Here is a 19812-nt window from a genome sequence, read left to right as displayed (position 1 = left end):
TCTGCTTGGTGAGTGGATTTGGCCTCTGCTGTGTAGCAGTGGTTGATGTCATGGCAGTCCGAGGGCAGGTTGGAAAAGAACTTCCAGACACAGAGCATTTCAGATGGGAGTGAGTTTATTAAGAACAAAGAGTTGAGGTAGTGTGGGGGCGGTGAGCACAGTGGGCCAACCTCCTGACAGACCAGGGAGAGAGGATGGGACGCTGTTAGAACAGCTGGTCAGCTCAAGGGAGAGCTGATGCTTTCCATGGATTGGTAGCCAATTTTTATGGCCTCAAGACAAAGAAAATTCCTGCCGGAAGGTTGGCATCAGGTGATTGGTTTGGGCACAATAGGGTGAGTACCAGGGGGGAGGGGTTGGGAGGAGGGGCATTTTTGCCTAATTTGGAGTCAGGAATCTGGCCAGTAAGGATCAGGGCGGGTTTTGGCAATGGTTACAATGAGGCTCAGTCAGTTCCAGAGGTGACCTTGGATCTGGGCTCTGCATCAGAGGCCTCACACCTGTGACTTCAGTATGGGACTCCACAATTGAGTCAAAGCTATATTCCTCAGACAGAAATGAGGAGCTGGGTGGGAAGATGGGAGCTGGGGGCTAGTTAGGAAACGTTGAGGGGTTTGGTGTCTGTGTGTCTGGAGTATGAACCAGTGATGGGGGCAGCTTGGGGGACCAAGGGTCCGGGTGAGAAGGCTGGGAGGGGAGGTGGGCAGCAGGGGCAGCAGCCCGCCTCGCTGATGGGATTCTGAGCTCACAGAGCTCCTCCCTCCTCTGGGGGACCTGGGCACCCGAAAACCTTGAGAGATGGTCATGTTTGGAGGTTCTTTGTGTCTTGTCAAATTCTCTGGCTCCTTACTCTTGGCTCTCGTGGCTGCTCTGGTTGACTGGCCCCAGGCAAATTTGTGAAAGCTGTGGGAAGGGAGCCATGTCTTCGGAGCCCGCTGCCTGTCTCCTAAGCTCAGCTCTGCCATCTCCTGAGGTGTGTGTGACCACGGCAAGGTAACTTGATCTCTGTGCCTCGTTTCCCTCATCTGAAAAACGGGGACAGTAATGAACTCTCCCTCACAGGGTCGTTCTAAGGATCAGGTGAGCTGATACCTGCAAAGCGCTTCAAACAGAGCTAGACACACATTACATGAGGTGGAAAGTAGAAATGTTGGTTGTTACTGTGTTTCTCCCATCCCAAATTCCTCACTGGCCCAAATCCCAGGGCATCAACCTTGGCCACAGTGTTCATGGTTTTCCTTCCATCTGTACCAGGTCTTGACCAATAAAAGTCACCTCTGGAATGAGGAGGAAGTGTGGCGGATGGAGATCTACGTGTCCCTGGGAGTGCTGGCCCTCGGCATGCTGTCCCTGCTGGCTGTCACCTCACTGCCGTCCATCGCGAACTCACTCAGCTGGAAGGAGTTCAGCCTTGTCCAGGTGAGGCAGCCTGGGCCCTGCCTCTCCCGCGCACGCGCCTTCCCATCCCCATGCTGCCTGGGTTTTCATAATCTGTGCAACAGAACCGCTCAGTCCGGTGTCCCGGGAGCCTGGCAGGTTCACCCGGGTCTCCCGAGAAAGGGGCTGCCTGGGACCAGCTCATCTTCACCACATCTGGGGAAGCCAGATTTAGGCATGTGAAAAAAACAGATGGCAGAACGTTGAACCCTGGACTACACATTCTCAGTTTCTGCAATTCTTCGGCTTCTGAAACAAAATCCCATAACATGGAGTCACTGGACATGTCGCTGATCTGGCCAGGGAGTCAGCGAGCCCTTGAGTGAATCTAGCGGCCCACCCAGCACCCTCTGCTCAACCGGGCCCTGTTATTCCCTTTGACCTCTTGAGTCATGCACAATGGATAGGAAGTGGGCATGAGGGTCTCCAATTTATAAGAAATAAACCACAGCATTTTCTAAAGGACACCGCTCTATGGAAAAGGACATGTGGGGTCAAATACATTTGGGAAAAGATCCGCTGCCCCTGAGTTAGTCACAATGCACTTTGGCACATCAAATTAATGTCTACCACAAGCAAACCCTGTTCAGCCAACTTATTTGAGTCGTAGCACCCTCCCTACCCCACTTCCCCCCACCACCACCACCCACATAACAGCTATCTACACTCTACAGAACACACTTAGGAATCTGCTACTAGTGGCGAAGGTTCTTCATGCATTTATTCTCTCAGTGTTTACTGAACACACACTCTGCACCCAGCATTGTGCTAGACCTGCGAACAAGCCAGGCATGCACGTGTGCATATGCCCAGATGCTCAGTCATGTCTGACTCTCTGTGACCCCATGGACTGTAGCCCCCTTAGGCTCCCGTGTCTGTGGGATTTCCCAGGCAAGAATGCTGGAGTGGGTTGCTGTTTCATCCTCTAAAGCCAGGCATAGCCATATTTTAATTTTAAGGACAACTGGGAAGGGACATTTGCATTCCTCTGGCATCGCCCACTGTTCTCTATACAGAGCACGTGGTCAGCCCCCGGTACTGACACGCTAGCTCACCCACTCCAGTGAGGAGTGCTGATTAATACCGGGTTCTAACATGGACGTGGTATCAGGGCAGGGAACAGCTATCACTCCCACCCCCACTGCCGACAAACATCTGTTGCATATCTTCTCTGTGCAGCAAGGACACAGCATGAGATTCCAACAGGGACACCAATGGTGCGGTACTCTTATGTAATCCAAGTTAATTGTTCCCTAACTGGGGACGCGTGCACAGCCTAGAACAAGACGGAGTTGCAGTGTTTTATATGTCAGTTTCTGACTGTCACTAGCTCTGCGCATCTTGGAAGGTCTCTGGAGGAATGCTCAGGCCTGACGACATGCTGGCAAAAGAGGGGAAGAAAGAATTTTGTTTATCTGCCACTAATCCTCATGTGTCAAACACCCAAATCTGGGATTTTCCAGTTCCTGCCTGGAGTCTGCCGGGGTACATGGTTTATCCACAATTAAAACAGACTGCAGTTTGCTCCCCTCACCAGAAAGTTGCTTCCTTAAGCAGCTGTAGATTACAAGCCCCGGCTCCTGCTGCCAGAGAAAGCCGGAGGATTTGGTTTTGTTAGCAAAAGCTGACAGGGACCTCAGCAGCTGCTCTGCTTTACATACTGAAGAGTTGAAATACAAATAGGAAAGTCCTGCTGATGCTGCAGGAAGAGGGGGGTGGAAGGCCGAGAGAGGGGTGGAAAGGCAGGGTTTTACTTGTGGAAATCCAGTGCCCACATTCTGTCCTCAAATGCTTTATCTCCCAAGGGCTGACATGGAGAAGGAACAGAGTTGTTCCAGCTCTGGAACCATGGGCAGATCATGTGCGCTCCCTAAGCCTTACCTTACACTCTTGTGGAGTGGAGTGAATTCCCTCCAGAGTGAATACTGCGACTCACTGTGCAAGACTATGTGTAAAACACACATACAAAGTGATTCGCCATTATTCTCAGGGCATGTGGCCACATTTCCATGATCACTAAGCCACCAACTGCCCATTTCTGAGCCCAGTAGGAAGCAGAAAAAGACTGAACAGTTGAGTCACTCAGCACTCAGGGGAGGCCAAGAGACTCCCCTGAGGGCCTTAGAATGGTCCAAGGCAGGGTTTGCAAACTGCAGTGGACACTCATTGATGGGTCATGAAATCAATTTTTGGTCTACAACAAGCTTTTTAAATATGAAATAGAGTAGAATGTCTCCCAAAATGTCAGGGCACTTCACATGTTCTAAGCACAGACATCTTTTTTTTCAGTTGTATCAGTTCAGTAATTATAGATACATATGTGGATAGATGTCATTGTGTACTGGGCGGTAATGAAAATGCGATTCTTATGGTGAGCTGACATCAAAAAGTTAGAAGTCACAGAGCTCTTGGAGAAATGCAGATACCCAGGACTACCCCGACCTATGGGTTGGCTCTAGAATCTGTCTTTATAAGCTCTTTGAGTGACTTGAGTGCATGCCATGTGGTGTGTGACAGTCTGAGATGGTGGAGCCAGCAGACCTGGGTTTCAGTCCCAAGACCACTACTTACCAGCCCTGCACCGCTAGACAGTTTCCGAGCCTCTCCGAGCATCCAGACTGTGTCCTGACTGTCTGTGTCCGCCTCCTGTAGTCATTGGGAGAATCTGTGTTGAGGACGTGTATAGTGCATGACACATGCCTCCAATGGTGGCTGTCTAGTTTTTGACGTGAGCTTCTCCGTAAGGTACACACTGCTTTATAACGAGGAGTACCCCGACCACATTTCCTTCCCCAGCCAAGAATAACTGTCACCACGGCCTGGAAACTGACTGTGGAGACAACGTGGTTCCCAGTGGGCCTGGCCTGACCTCTGGGTCTGTAATGATTTACTGATCTGCAAGCCATCAGAACAGTGTGTGGATGCAACAAGTTGACCTGTGTGTACGTTCCTGACGCTGTTTTCAAAGTTTTTAATTTGGGGTTTTGTTTGGATGTTTTTGTTGCTGTTGTTTTGGGCTGTGCCAACTGCTCCTAATTAAGCCAGTTAAACATGGTCAGATTGCAGAATACCAGGTCAGTGCAGCTCAACTGGAAAAGGAACTAGGGTTCAGCTCTTAGCACCTCGGTTCTGCCCCATAGTTAGAGGAGCTTCCTGTGGCCTTGCCCCTCTAGCCACTTGCCTGAGATAATAGCGGAGGCCTGCTCTGATCCCAGCCTTGTGAGCAACAGTCCAAAGCCCCTGCCCACCACAGTAACTGGGCACTGGCAGGAGCCAGCAACACCCTGGTGGTTTCTTTCCCACTAACAAGCTTACATCTAATAGAAATGGCCTTAGCTTGTTGTGGGAGTCATTAATTGCCGCAAGACCATGCCTCCCTTTGGTTGTTCTGGGGTTTTTAAATTGTTCCCAAGGAGAGTGAGTTTTAGGGAAACAAACTTGCTGGAGTCATCCAGGCTTCTCGTTGGGATTGGAAAGTCAAAAGGCCCTTTGTCATTGGCCGGTGTTTGGCTGTCAGCCCTCCCTGTGAGCCATCAGCCCGAGGCTGGGCCCTCCTGCCATCCGTCACCGTGGGATTCTGGATGGTGAAGGGAAGAGGATGTCTGAACGGGAGCAGGTCTTTATTGTCTCCCAGGGCATGTCTTGTTTGCCCAGCACAGTCCATCACTCTCCAAATCAGGGCCAGGGACAGTGGAGAGCATGGGCGAAACACTGGAGCCCCAGGACATGTCACCAAGGGAGGTGTCTAGGCCTCACTGGGCCTGCCAGGACTCGCTCCTGGGCCAGGGTGGATTCTCACTGCTGCAGCATCTGGGAGGGCATCACAGTGCAGAGTGTGAGCCCATTCAGGCCCTGGGTAGGTCTTTGTCAAAGGAACAGAGAGGACCGGGTCCACCTGCATCAAATAGCCTGAGCAGAGGGGCCACAAAGACATCTCAGCCTGGAGCTAGACGGTCTCAGGTGAGGAAAGTCTCCCAAACTGGTGATTCTTAGTCCTGTCTGCAAACAGCATCCTTGCTGAGCTTGTAAAAGCTACCAATGTCTGAGCCCCATCCCAAACCAATTTAATCTGAATTCCTAGGACTGACGCTTGGGCATTAAGATGCTCCCCAAGCTCCCCAAGTGATGTTACTATGCAGCCAGATTTGAAAACAGTCTCCGGCTGTGAAAAGGCACATCCCAGCCATCTCAGCAAAACCCAGTGAGTTCATCTGAGTGAGGAGAGCACTGGTTTGGGACTTGGAAGTTGTTTGGGAAATATCGGGGTGGTTGGAAGGCTAGTTGAAGATTTATTCCTGATGGAGAATTACTCTGTGGTCTAGTGGTGAGGACTCTGTGCTTGTAGTTAGCACTCTTCAAGACCCTACTTTCAGCTACTTGGGACATATACCAGAAGTGGAATTTCCAGAGCACATGGTGACTGTTTTTTAATTCACTGAGGGATCACCATTACCATCTTCTGCTGTGGCCGCACTCTTTCCATTCCCACTAGCAGCAAGTGTTCCAATTTCTCCACATCCTCACCAACACTTTTCTTGTTTTGTTTTGAATAATAGCCCTCCTAATGGATGTGGAGTGGTTTTGATTTACATTTTCCTGATGTTGGGCATCTCTTGATGTGTTTACTGACCATTCATATATCTTCTTTGGAGAAATTTCTGTTCAAGTCCTTTACCTATTTTTGAATTAGGCTGTTTGTTTTTGTTGTTGTTGAGTTCAAGAGTTCTCTATATATTCTGGATATTAATCCCAAATATTTTCTCAATGCTGGGAACTTCTTTAACCCGAGTCTTCATTATCAATAGATCAGAACTTAGAAAAAGCTAGTGTGGTTCAGAAGTTGCTAGGAGATTTGGAATTCTTGACAGGTCTGGAAGTGACTCTGGTTACATGTAACTCACAGTCAAGAAGCCTCCCATTTGGGGGCCAGCTTTTTCATGTGACACCTGAAGTAGCTGTGGGTAGCACAGAGCCAACCGTGGTCTTTCCCAACAGGCTCTACTGAGCCAAGAAGTTGTCAAGGATGTGACAAAAAGATCCTTGAAGTGGTCACAAAGCCAAGAAGAACCAGAGCTGGCTAAGGAAGAATAGAGATGGGATCTTTTGGCAGCTAGTATTTTTTTTCTTGTTCAGTCACTAAGTCCTGTCCAACTCTTTGCGACCCCATGGACTGTAGCCTGCCAGGCTCCTCTGTCCATGGGATTTTCCCAGGCAAGAATACTGCAGTGGGCTGCCATTTCCTTCTCCAGGGGATCTTCCCCACCCAGGGATCGAGCTCAGTAGTTGCTGCTCCTGGGCTCTAGAACACAGGCTCAGTAATTGTTGTGTACCAGCATAGTTGCTCTGAGGCATGTGGGATCTTCCTCCATCAGGGTCAAACCCACGTCTCCTGCACTGGCAAGTGGGTTCTTTACCACTGAGCTGCAAGGGGAGCCCAGCTAGTATTTTACTTAGGGTTAAAATGTTATACTTGCGAACCTAGTTACGAACTTGTATGTATAGCCATTAGAAAATATTTATTATTACTATTTTTAGTGAAAGCATTACAAGCAATTCTTCTGAACCAGTCACTGAGGTTCACCGTCTTGGGTTTACACTGGAGCCGGTATAAGCAAAGCGCCGCCCACGCCAGGGAGGGGTAAGCATGAGGTACGGTAGTAAAATCAGACCCACTTAGAGCCATGTCTGAGGGCATTGCAAACAAGACAGCATCTCTCAGCCAAGCCCCTGGATTGATGCTGACAAGCTGGGCTGGAAGGAAATCCAGGAGGCCAATTACAGCTTCTCCGTGGAAAGCTCAAAGCCAACCTGTAAAAAGCACCCTCAGGTACCATCAAGCCGCCGCATCTCAATTAGACCCTTGCAGTGTCTCCTTGGAGAAAGTGCATGTGTGTTCATCGCTTGATGGGTCATTGCATCTTCCTTATGCAGTGAACACAGGTCTCTCCCACCACACTCTCTCAGCACCCCGTGCCCTCCTCCCCACGTCTACAAAGCCCTAATGCTAGGTGCCCTCTGCTCTGCACTGTTGTCTGCCAGGTCTGGGGGCTGCAGAATGCTGCATCAATACAGCGCTTTCCCCACAATTCTGACTTCAGCGTTTGTAATCACTTCCTTCTCTCTGAGGCTAATGAAGCAACTTGCCGAGGGTCACGGTGTCAGTTGAGACTGGCACCAACAGTAAATCTGGAAGGCGTCATTTGTAGTTTGCAAGAAACCCTACCTGCAAAAAGATCCCCAGAGGCTGGAGTTACAGATCAGCACTTCTTGACTATTTTCACATTATGGTCCCCATAGAAAGTCATGTTTGTATAGCACTTGGGGTGATGAGCTGCTCGCGGCTGGAACTGACCCACAAAAGCCCACACCTGGCTCAAGGGTGGGATGCTCTGCTGTAAGGTGGCCTGGAAAGTGTCCATTCGGATTTGTGATGGTCTTGATCTCCTCAGCATCACTTGTCTCCGTCCAGGCAGGAGACTAATCCTGGTAGGGTTTGTACCTGGGGTGTTCATAGCTCAGAGCACGGGCAGGAAGTAAGGGACCAGTACCCACAGACAGCATCTTTGTGGTGCTATGGGCTTTGTATACACTGTGAAGACACCTAGCCTAGAGGCTCCTGAGAGCCATCTTCACTGTTAGTGCCAAGGGAACTTTTTCCATTGTGTTTTATTTTATCTTTTCTTTTTTTTTTGGCCATACCTCACCCAACGGCACGTGGGATCTCAGCTGCCCAGACAGGGATCGATCCGGTGTCCCCTGCATTGCAAGGCAGATTCTTAACCACTGGACCACCAGGGAAGACCCTGTGTTTATCTTTAAATCAACTTAAAATCCACTTGTTTTTTTCCTGGCCTTATCTTATGCCAAATATTATCTGTGAAATTATGATTTTGATATGCTAGCAGACACTTATTACTCTACATGTATGAATATATACACAAAACCGCTAACGTGTTTTTAAACTTCTTTGAATTTAATTCCATCTTAAGTCCTTTGGCAGCCACTGGAGGTATGAATAATACAGTTTGGGGAAAAGCATTGTTGTTTTATTGAATCCTCACGAGTCGATCGGTTCTTACACACACTGGCATACGAGCATTGTTCCCATTTCTCTGTTGGGAAAACCGAGGTTCAGGGAGTTTGGGTAGTAATAAGATCATGCAGAGAGTGAGCGACGGCGCTGGGATTTGAACCCAGACCCCCACTAAAGCCACCCTGCGTCTTTGCCCTCTGTCATTGGCGGGATCGCTGTGTCCATGCGCCCCCTTACTGCAGCCTTCTTTTCCCCCGCAGTCCACCCTGGGCTTCGTGGCTCTGGTCCTCAGCACGCTGCACACGCTCACCTACGGCTGGACGCGCGCCTTCGAGGAGAGCCGCTACAAGTTCTTCCTGCCGCCGACCTTCACCCTCACCCTCCTGGTGCCCTGCGTTGTCATCCTGGCCAAAGGCCTGTTTCTCCTGCCGTGCGTCAGCCGCAGACTCACCAAGATCCGGAGGGGCTGGGAGAAGGATGGTTCCGTCAGGCTCACACTGCCAGTGGACCGCGCCCTGGCCCAGAAGACAAGCCACGTGTGACGGGCCTGCACCCAGCTCCGGGGAACCAGACGCAGGCGGGAGAGTGCCCGGAGTCTGCCAGGACTTCTCGATCATGCAGGACAGCAGAATCACACACAAGTTGGTGGGCCGAGGTCTGGATTCCTGGGATGTGTGCGGTAATATTCAGAATGACACGCCTGTGTGTGATATATATGTGTCCACATGTATTTCATATAGATAAAAAAAATTTACAATTATACTTACTTAGCTCAAAAGTTGAGTCCCTGAGATTTCAACCTGTAGATTTGAAAGCCAGTGCCAGACGTTAGGAGAAGGGCAGCTCACACTTGGGACATCTGCAGAGAGCTGAGCAGACTTGGCACAGAACAGGCAATGATAGGCTGGTACTTTGATTCCGTCCATGTGTGCGCCTCCCTGCTCCCCGCCCATTTTGCTCCTTTCCCTAGGGGTTGCAGAGCTGAGGCTCTCTGGTGGCAGGGCAGACAGGGGCTCTGCCTGGAGCCCAATCCAAGTGCACAGGGCTGACCAGTCACCAGGGGGCAGGGTGCCGCCCTTCCTTCGGCTGCAGCAGAAGGCCAGGTGGGGTTGAGGGCAGTGGGGGTGAGCCCAGGTCTGTGCCCAGGGAGCCACCTGAAGCTTCATCCTTTGCCAGGTTAGGAGGTGGGAAGGGGGAGCGACTGGGGCTGAGGCTGCTACCCTTAATCCTCCCTGAGCTGGGGAGATTTTTTTTTCCTAAAAGTCAGAAATCACCCCACCAGCTGCAAATTGATCCTCCTGTGGGAGTGTGAAGTCACCTCCTTAGCGGAGCCACTAATGAACCCCGTCTTGAGAACAAGTGTACCTTTTTTTCTTTAAGTTGGTGATGACTGTTATTTAAACCAGTGTGCCTTCTCAGCTTGTAAATCATTAGTGTGAACGTCTCCCCAGGAGCAGACCCTCTAAAAGTTGGTTCAAGGGGGAGGGGGAAACAAGGCCTGCCTTTCTCAGGGCCCCAGCCAGAGGGCTGAAGGATGGATAGTCCTCACTGGATTGTCCTGTGGAGGGACACTGGGGACTCTTTAAATTTCCTGCTGCCACCAGGCAGAGAACCTGCCTTCTGAACACCCCAAAGCTATACTGGCTCCAAGTTCCTCCTAATGCAAGGTTATATTTCAAAATAGCTATGGGGGGTCAGGTGGGAGGTCTTTTTTCCACCAAAGCTACAAACTGGAAACACTGCTGCCCCAAAGCACAAGAGAGGTCACAGGACATGTGTCCTTGGATTGTATGCTGTCCCTCACTGATTGATACTGAAACCTTTTATCTCCCCTGTGGAGAGAAACAGCTCTTCTCGGCTAAGCCCCCAACCCCTGGCAGCATCGGGATGACGTGTCATCTCTGAACACAAAGGGGTGCGGTCCTGATGGAAGACATCAGTGAGATGTACCGTGAAAGGGGGTGTTGGTCATGCTTATATTCTTAGGCCTCCCAGGCCAGGGGGCACCCTGTTGTCGTTCTATCGCAAAGTCGTGTCCGACTCTTTGCGACCCTGTGGACTGCAGCTCACCAGGCTCCCCTGTCCTTCACTATCTCCCAGTTTGTTCAGATTCACATCCATTGAGTTGGTGATGTTATCTAACCATCTCATGAAATAAAGAAAGTCAGCTGGCAAAAGCTGACCCAGGAGTGCCACAGAACGAATGCTCCTGCCTCCCCATGGAGACTGCATGAGCTCATGTCTGTGGAGCGCATTAGGGTCCTTGAGTGAAAAGGAAAGAAGAAAAAAAAAGGAGCCAAGTGCAAGCATATCTCATTAGGCCAGTGACTGATGGAGGGAAAGCAGTGCAGACGAAACTGCCTGCTTCCTGTGGATGTCTTCCGTCTGCTGCTCAAGAGCCGGGCGGCATGAGCTTGCCTCCCAGATGGGCCCTGATGGCGCGGCAGCCTTGGCCTCAGAGAAGCTCGCTGGAAAGGCAGTGGGCGAAGCACAGATTTCAGCATTTGCTTGACAAAAATGCCCATCAACTTCCTGCTGATAGGAAGCAGGGAGAACACGGGCAGCTGGGACTCACCAAGGATTGTCAGCCCCACTCAGTATTGGCTGCCCTTTTTCTCCGGCCCTCCCTGGGCCTGGGATGTTTCCTTACACCAAAGATGCTGACACAGAGCCAAGTCTAACATGCTCCCTCCCCTTCCCTGCCCACCTTCCGCTGCAGGGGCTCCTCAGGGGGGGCAGGTGCAGCAGAGGGCCTGACCACACCCCAACCGGACAATCAGCTCATGAAAGGCAGGGTGGGCTGTGCATTTGGCCTTGACCTGGTGTCATCTGCTGTTCTTCCGTACCTCATCAGGCAGCTGACAACCGCACCCCCATGAGAGTAAGTCACTCCCTTCCAGCCTGGGAAATTCTCTGTGCCTCTGGGTACAAAAGTGCCTGAACCAAAGTGCTCTGGAAACCTGAAATGCCATGGTATGAGGTTGAACGTTTAAAATCTATGCTATTGAAACTGTGTGTTTTGTTTTTACCTTGAGGAGCTTGTCTGAGAAGCAGCAAAAATAAACACCTAGCCTTCCATGAATTTCAGGCTGTTATTTCTGTCTCATTGATCACCTGCCCATTCATTGGTTCATTGGCCCAGTAGTGGGCCTTCTGATTGGAATATGCTCTGAGTCAGGTCGTGTGCAAGGTGAGCACAGAATGATCTGGGCTAGCACTCGCCTCTGAGGAAGGGACATGCAGACCTGCAGCAAGAAGGCCAGTGAGGACACAGATGAGATCCAGGTGACAGAGTGCCGGGGTGGTGAAGGGAGTACCAGGAAGACTTCCTGGAGGAAGCGGTGTCTGTGCTGTGGTCCGATTAGAGCAGCAGGGCTCCTAAACTGTAATGTGCACAGGAGTCGCGTCAGGATCTCGTCCACACCTCGGTTTGGATCCGCGGGTCGGGAATGAGGGCTGTGCTTCTTAATAAGTTCCCAAGTGCCGCACACAGTGTCGATCCCCGGACGGAGTGACAGGGGCTTCGATGGCTCTCTTAGACTCTGCTGGCTACAGTCTACAGCCCACAGCCCGTGCGTGTCTGCTCCGTTAAGCTTCCCCTGGGCTCCAGCTCCCTGGCTGCCCTGCTGAGATACTGCTGATGCTGCTGCAAACCCTGTTCTCTTCGAAGTAGCGGGGGACAACACCCCCCCAGCCTCAGTCTCGCCCTCTATGTGCTCCTTGTAGGGTGCTCCCAGGTGGGCCCACACACTGCCTCCGGGTCCATCAGGCAAACAGGAACTGTTCACAGAACACCCACCTGTCACGCGGTCACGCTTTTCTCCTGAAGCCACCAGAATTGTCTTGTACCAGGGAATAAAAAAGAAACCCATGTGCAGAAAGCAATCTAGTGGTTGAAAACCATTTCTTGGGAACAATAACCAAGAGATGGCCTTGCCATTTTGAGCCTGTGAAAAGAGTTTTCCAAAATAAGAACCACGGCCAGAAAAAAAACTTCACTACAAATAATTTTCAATAGAAAAACAAAATCTTGTACTTGGAGGTTTGTAAGCATGCATCTTCCCACGCATAAGGCTGGGAGAGGTAGGTTTAAAAAGAAGGGATAAAGTAGATGAAAAAAAATATCCATTATTTTGGTAGCTCACATAAGAACTAGGGAGCAACCAAAATAACTCATATTAGTTAAAGAGAATTATCATTCAGCTACTTGAAAAGCTGAATGTATTTCAAAAGTAATGAAGGGGGACACTGGGAAGTGCAGAAGCTCACTTGCACTGGATCTCTTTAGAAAGAGGAAATTGGGACTGCTACAGCAGAAACTCTCAATCTCACCAGACGAGCACCAACTTTTTCTAACAAATATGTTGAAAATTCCTTTCTATGAATGAAATTCAGAAATAATATAAACTACTACATGTAGGGTTTTCCCAACCCAGGAATCATACCCACGTTTCCCGCATTGCACGCAGATTCTTTACCATCTGAGTCACCAGGGAAGCCCTTTAAATCAACATAAGGTCTTAATTGAAATATAAAGTAGAAACAAATCCAAAGTAATTTACACTAACATATCAAACCAGTCAATCCTAAAGGAAATCAGTCCTGAATATTCATTGGAAGTACTGATGCTAAAGCTGAAGTTCCAATACTTTGGCCACCAGATGCGAAGACCCTGATGCTGAGAAAGATTGAAGGCAGGAGGAGAAGGGGGTGAAAGGATGAGATGGTTGGATGGCATCATCAACTCGGTGGACATGCGTCTGAGTAAGCTCTGAGAGCTGGTGATGGACAGGGAAGCCTGGCATGTTGCAGTCCATGGGGTCACAGAGTTGGACACAACTGAGCAAGTGAACTGATATATATAAATGTGTGTGTGTGTACATATATATATATACAATACTAATAATGAGTAGAAATTATTATAAGTAATGATCTTACAGTGAGTAAGTTGGTATTGAGAGAAACACAATGATATTCAACTAAACACTGTTGACCCTCTTTAAAACTAACATTTTAAAATAAGGGCTAAAGAAGTGTGAGAGAGAGAGAAAGAGAGTGTGTGTGTGCTCATGTGAATGTTGGAAACAGTGTTGAATCCTATGGAGAAGTCAAGTAGGGTAAAGAGCAGTAAATGTCCACTGAATCTGGAAATATGGAAATTTTAGGGTGAGAATTTCAATGGAATGTTGGGGATAAAGCAAAGTCTGGGAATGAGTGAGAAGTAAGGAAATGGAGGCTATTCTAGATACTATTTTAAGATTTGGCTGTGAAGTAGGGGAGAGAAAGGGTTGGAGAAATGGGGGGTTAGGAGAGTTGGTTATTTTTTCCCATGGTTCTGATCTGAATATGTTGTAAATTTTCTGGAAAATAACAAGATGAACTGGAGTCTTTCATGAAGAGAGAGAAAGAGGTCAAAGTTCTGGAGGGTATAAGAAGAGATAAGGTCTAGAGCATAGGTGGCTTTAGTGCATGTATTTGAGAAAACCGAACTCCCAAAATTGGGCTTTCCCAGTGGCTCGGCAGTAAAGAATTTGCCTGCAATGCAGGAGCCGCAGGTGACACAGGTTTGATCCCTAGGTTGGGAGAATCCCCTGGAGGAGGGCATGGCAACCCACTCCAGTATTCTTGCCTGGAGAATCCTATGGAGAGAGGAGCCTGATGGGCTCCTCTGTGTGACCTCTGGTAGGGTCGCACAGAGTCAGACATGACAAGCGATTTAGCAAGTACACACACACCCCAAAATTGGTAACAAAGGCACAAGTAGGCAGTCTTTGAACAGAGACTACCCTCCTCACTCTTCCAGCTTAGTGAAGACTCCAGACTTCTGCAGCCAAGGACATAGGACTCCCTCTCCTCAAGCTACCATTGAAAGGATCCTATTCCTAGGAGAGGCAGAACTTCAGTGTTTCACATCCTATCCCTAGCTGCCTATCAATTCATTCACTCAGTCATGTCCGACTCTTTGCAACCCCATGGACTGCAGCACACCAGGCTTCCCTGTCCATCACCAGCTCTCAAAGCTTGTCCATCGAGTAGATGATCCAACCATCTCATCCTTTCACCCCCTTCTCCTCCTGGCTTCACTTTTTTCCAGCATCAAGGTCTTTTCCAATGAGTCAGTTCTTCAAATCAGGTGGCCAAAGTATTCAGCATCAGCATCAGTCTTTCCAATGAATATCCAGGACTGATTTCCTTTAGGATGGACTGGTTGGATCTCCTTGCAGTCCAAGGGACTCTCAAGAGTCTTCTCCAACACAACAGTTCAAAAGCATCAATTCTTCGGCGCTCAGCTTTCTATATAGTCCAACTCTCACATCCATACATGACTACTGGAAAAACCATAGCTTTGACTAGATGGACCTTTTTCAGCAAAGCTAATTCTAAGCAAGTGTCATTGAGAGGTGGAGGCTCCCTTCTTATGTTCAGCCCCCACATTTAGAATAGAGGTTATTGCCCAGATGTGGCATGCTGAAAATACTGGGGCCCACCTGCCTTGCACCATCCTATGTGAAGGCTTCATGCCAGGAGAGACAAGCCAAAGCGGCTACAGGCTGTTGCCAGCACATTCCAGTGATCACTCAGCTCCTAGAGAAGAGGTATGATTCAGAGAGAAGCTTGTCATTGTCCATGCCTGCAGCTCTGGAGCCCTGGCTCAGTGATTTCGGCTGGGTGAGAAGCAGACTATAAAATAGGTAGTTCCTAATCTCCCCCCAAAGGAACTGATTTCATTTTCAGTAGGGCATGGAAAACTTCAAATCTAAGAGCACTATCAAGAATAGTGAAGGTTTTGGTGAAAGACAATGAGAAAGAGATTCATGGATTTTTAAGAAAACACAACCTAAACTGTAGGATAGCTAGTTTATGAGAGACTCAAAGAGTAGGACTGCTGGGAGGAATCCTCTTCCAGTCAGAATATCAAACATACCTCAGAAACTATTCTTCCAAAGGAGCCACACTTTGATTGGATTAGTTTGTAGGACAATTTATGCCCTAGAGCATTATTAGAAACAATAGAGCAATAAGCTTGCAATTAGTGGGGTTTAACAACTGAGTGTGGTCAGGGAAAGAAACAGCACGACCAATACCACTATCATCCCAAGATGAGTGTGGAAGTATCCAAGCTGGGTCTTCTGATGCCGAAAATTCAGCCTCTGGGCACTGATGCCAAATCAAATCTTGGAGACGGAGTTTGGGGTGAATTAGAAAAGAAGAGCTTTACTGCTTTTCCAGGCAAAGGGAGACACAGCAGGCTCCTGCCCTTGAAAACTGTCCCAACCTGGGGGGATTTGGTGAGGAGTTTCATAGCAATAGTTCAAGAGTGGGGCTGCTGATAAGGATCAGGGTGTGTGCGGGGCCTGCACTCCTTTCATCTGCTCTCAGCTAATCTCTTGATGAGCTTCTCTGGTTCCTTTCATCTGACTTCAGATGGTCTTCTCTAGAATGAAGAACTGCTGACATCTTGCATTTGTTGGGCGTTTTAGTTCTATAAACAGCTTACGGATATTGCTGTGTGTATCTGGAGGTAGAAACAGGACCCTGCCCCAAGACTGCACTGTTGTTTCTTGGCTGTGCTTTCTTTGTCTCTGAATCTCCTCCCTTCCCTGATTAGCAACTGTTTGAATCTGCTCTTTGGGACACAGGGAAGGTCATGGAGGGTGGGGTTTGTTCCCTACAAGCAAGGAATGGGGACACAGAAATGCTTCTATACCCGGGAGGCCCACAGGGTCTTGCTTGGTTTCACTCCCTGAGGAACAACATCAGAGACTTCATACTTTATAGGATGGAGAAAATAAATATTGCTAAAATAATCCAGTCACTAAAAAACAAACAGGCACACAAAAATAACAGATCTTGGTTGGGGAAGAAGGGAGACGAGTACCCAGAGTCCTACACTATATCATCTCAAATGTCCAGTTTCCAACAAAAAATTATGAGGCATGCAAGAGACAGGAAAATGTAACCCATACACCTTGGGAATAAAAAACAACAAAAGCTGTCTCTGGAAACAACCAGATATCAAATTTCACAGAAAGGACCTCAAAATACCCATTATAAATGTGTTCGAGTATGAAAGAAAAATGAAGATATTCACAAACAAAAACCGAGATAATTCATCATTAGTGAACCAACCCTACAAGATATGCTAAGGGTTTGTTTTTTTTTTCGGACCGAATTAAAAGAATGCTAGACAGTAACTCAAGCTCAGATGAAAAGTAAAGAACACCAATAAAGGTAAGGACAGAAGTGAACACATAAAGGTATTTTTTATTTGTCATTTTCTACCATCTGATTTAAAAGACAACACATAAAACAATCATTATAATCTTAGTTGACGGGCACACAGTGTATAACAGTGTAATTTGTACAACAATAAACAACACAAAGGAGAGAGGATGGAATTTAATATATATGTAGGGGCAAAGTTTTGTATAATACTGAAATTAAGTTGGTGTTAACCCCAACTTAAATTGTTATAAGTTAATATGTTAATTATAATTTCAAAGACAACCAATAAGAAAATAATATATAGGAAGAGAAATGACAAGGGAATTAAAATGGTACACTACAAAATGTCCATTTAACACGAAAAAATAAATAATGGGGAAGTTGAGGCACAAAAGAGAAGATATATAGAAAACAAATGGCAAGATGGGAGACATAAGACCTACCTTATAAATAATTACATTATATGTAAAAAGATCAAACACTCCATTTAAAAGGCAAAATGGATTGTTTTAATGAGTCAACTATCTGTTGGCTACAAGAGAAACACTTCAGATTCAAGATCACAAATAGGTTGAAAGTAAGAGGATAGAAAAAGATACTCTATGCAAACAATAACCAAAAGAGAACTGTCATGACTATAAGAAAAAAGACAAATAGACTTAAGACAAAATAATTTAATGGAGTCAGAATCTTAAAATAATAAATGAGTCAATATACCAGGAATATATAACAGTTATAAACATAAATGTCCTAATAACCTCCCAAATACATGAAGTAAAACTGTCAAAAGTGAAGAGAGAACTAGACAATTCAAAAATAATAGCTGGCCCTTGGCTAAGAGGAGACTCTGCCTTGGGCCCGCCGGCGTAATAAACTGCACTCCACTATCTGCATTGTCCTTCTGAGTGAGTTTGTTTCCCGGAACGCGTGGCTATAACATTTGGTGCATTGGCCGGGAAGCTCCTCACTTTGAGGAGACAGGTCTCATTTGAGGCCACCCCGAGGCTTTGTGGCTTGAATCTCCTAGAGGGGGGAAGGCGCCTCGCCCCTCTGGAAGGATTCTCCTTTTCAATGCCCGGACCTTTCACGTCAGCAGGTAGTGGACGGCAGCAGGGGAGCTGAGCGCTCAGGTGAGGAGGAGCCCACCCGGCAGGGTGGAAGAGGGGGCCTGATCACCCCCCTGGGGGGGACCAGAAGGAGCGGGGACCCACAGGAGCCTGGAATAGGCAGGCGGCGATTGCTTGGTACACAGGTCGACGAGTGTGCTAGGGTTTAGGAAGGAAATTTGTGATGGTCATTTAGGAGGTGTGTCCACGCTGTCTGGGAAAAATTATTACTAAGCAATCGCCAAGGGATTTTTAGGATAGGAAACTGGTCCTTGTATGCTCGTATTCTGCCCTCCCCCAGGAGGTGTCCCGTCTGCTGTGAAATTCTTGACCCCCTCGGAATTGTTAGGCTAGAAGGAGGGGGATACAGAAGTGAGTATGAATTGGCTTTTCCGGAGATGGCCTGGGACATGAGATATTTAACCCATCTGTGTTTTCATCCGCACCTGATCAAGCCCACCAAGGCAGAATGGACTTTAAGGGAGAAAGAGTCTTGGACCATGTGATGTTCTGGTTCAGCTGTGCTGACCAGCAGGTGAAGACACGCTGATCCCCCTTCTCCCTCTGGGGTCTGGCAGGTAAGGCTCTTCTCACCCCAATTAGGAAGGAGGCAGAATGGTAATTTAAGTGTCACTGAGTGGAAATGTGAGAAGTACATAGGGTACTGAGAACTTCGTAGACAGAAAGAAAAAGAAAAGTACAAGAAGGTCTGAGAAGGTAAGCAAGATGGGGGGAAGTGAATCTAAGGCAACTGTATTGGAGTGAAAATTTTAAAGAAGGGATTAGGAGGAGACTATGGGGTGAAGATGAAGCCTAACTGCCTCCACATACTCTGTGAGGTCGAATGGCCCCCTATGGGAGCAGGATGGCCACCAGAGAACACCGTGAACTTAAAAATAGTGGAAGCAATCTACATAGTAGTCACAGAAGAGCCAGGACACCTGGATCAATATCCATCTATTGACTCATGGCTAGGGTTAGCTTGAGACCCTCCTACTTGGACAAGGTTCTGTATCCAGAAGGGAAAGGGAAAAATATTAAGGGCACAAAAATTGACTGATGATAAAAAAGGAAATTCTACAGGATTTGGACGGGGATGACCTGACCCCTCCCCCATGCTGGATAATGACACGCCTGCCTCCCAGTGCTTCACCAGGACCGGAGGCCGCCTTAATGCCCGATCCAGGGCCAGGTGAAGTTTCTGCAACAGCCACTGCTCCTCCGCCAGCTTTCCCGGAGCTCGTAGAGCCGCCGTTTGGGCAGGCTCCGATCCCGGTGACAGAAGCCTCTGGCCAACACTTCCAGGATCCGGCTCCAACTGAACCGCCCAAGCTATACCCGCCTCTCCCGGTGAGTACTGACAAGAGGGGGAGGGAGACGTTGGAATTAAGCAGAGACCACGCTCTGCCAGAGAGCTGGAGGGAACGAAAGAGAACAGACAAGAGACTTCCAGTGCAAGCTGCTGCTCTGGGAAAGTCTATCTCGGGCCCTCCAGAAAACCTCATCTGCCCCAGGGACAGGACAGTCCTTCAGCCGGTCCCAAGGGAGGCCCTGGGCCCGTACAGCCAAACCAGTGTGCCCGGTGCCGAGCTTTTGGCCACTGGAAGAATGAATGCCCTAAGGCAAGGAAGGAAGAGGAAGCTCCCGCAGTTGTGGGGCTTACTGACTTGGAAATTAACTAGGGCTGCTAGGGCTCAGAGATATCAGGTCCCTGAGAGCCCATGGTAACCGTAAAAGTTGGGGACCAAAACATTGACTTCATGGTGGATACAGGAGCAGAACTGTCGGCAGTAACAAAACCTATGGCACCTCTGTCCAAAAAGACTGCCGCTGTTACTGGGGTATCAGAAGAAGAGATGATTAAACCGTTTTGCCAGCCCAGAAAATGTCAGATGGGGGGAGGCGGGGCACCAAGTGATTCATGAATTCCTCTACATTCCTGAGTGCCCAGTACCCCTGTTGGGAAGAGACTTGCTCTCCAAACTAGGAGCACAGGTGACTTTCTCACCT

At 48.4% G+C, this 19812-nt stretch overlaps 1 protein-coding gene and 1 long non-coding RNA gene across 3 annotated transcripts in view; one reads left to right on the top strand and one right to left on the bottom strand.

The window, feature by feature from the left end:
• STEAP3 (STEAP3 metalloreductase) overlaps positions 1-11552 on the top strand; it is a 52337-nt gene extending 40785 nt beyond the window's left edge. For both annotated transcript variants that reach the window (XM_043487905.1, XM_043487907.1), the window contains exons 4-5: positions 1255-1419; positions 8731-11552. In XM_043487905.1, the coding sequence (XP_043343840.1) occupies positions 1255-1419; positions 8731-9012 (447 nt within the window). In that variant the 3' untranslated portion in view covers positions 9013-11552. The remainder of the gene's footprint in view (positions 1-1254; positions 1420-8730) is intronic.
• On the bottom strand, positions 10821-17594 carry LOC122453751. Its single transcript, XR_006273159.1, has 2 exons — positions 14959-17594; positions 10821-12417 (listed from the first exon to the last, which is right to left on the bottom strand). It is a non-coding gene; the product is annotated as an uncharacterized LOC122453751 (long non-coding RNA).
• Positions 17595-19812: the final 2218 nt, after the last annotated feature.

This window comes from Cervus canadensis, chromosome 15 (assembly GCF_019320065.1).
Source record: "Cervus canadensis isolate Bull #8, Minnesota chromosome 15, ASM1932006v1, whole genome shotgun sequence".
Lineage (NCBI taxonomy): Eukaryota > Metazoa > Chordata > Mammalia > Artiodactyla > Cervidae > Cervus > Cervus canadensis.
The sequence above is the reverse complement of the archived record's forward strand: the minus strand, read 5'-3'. Positions and strand labels throughout refer to the sequence as shown.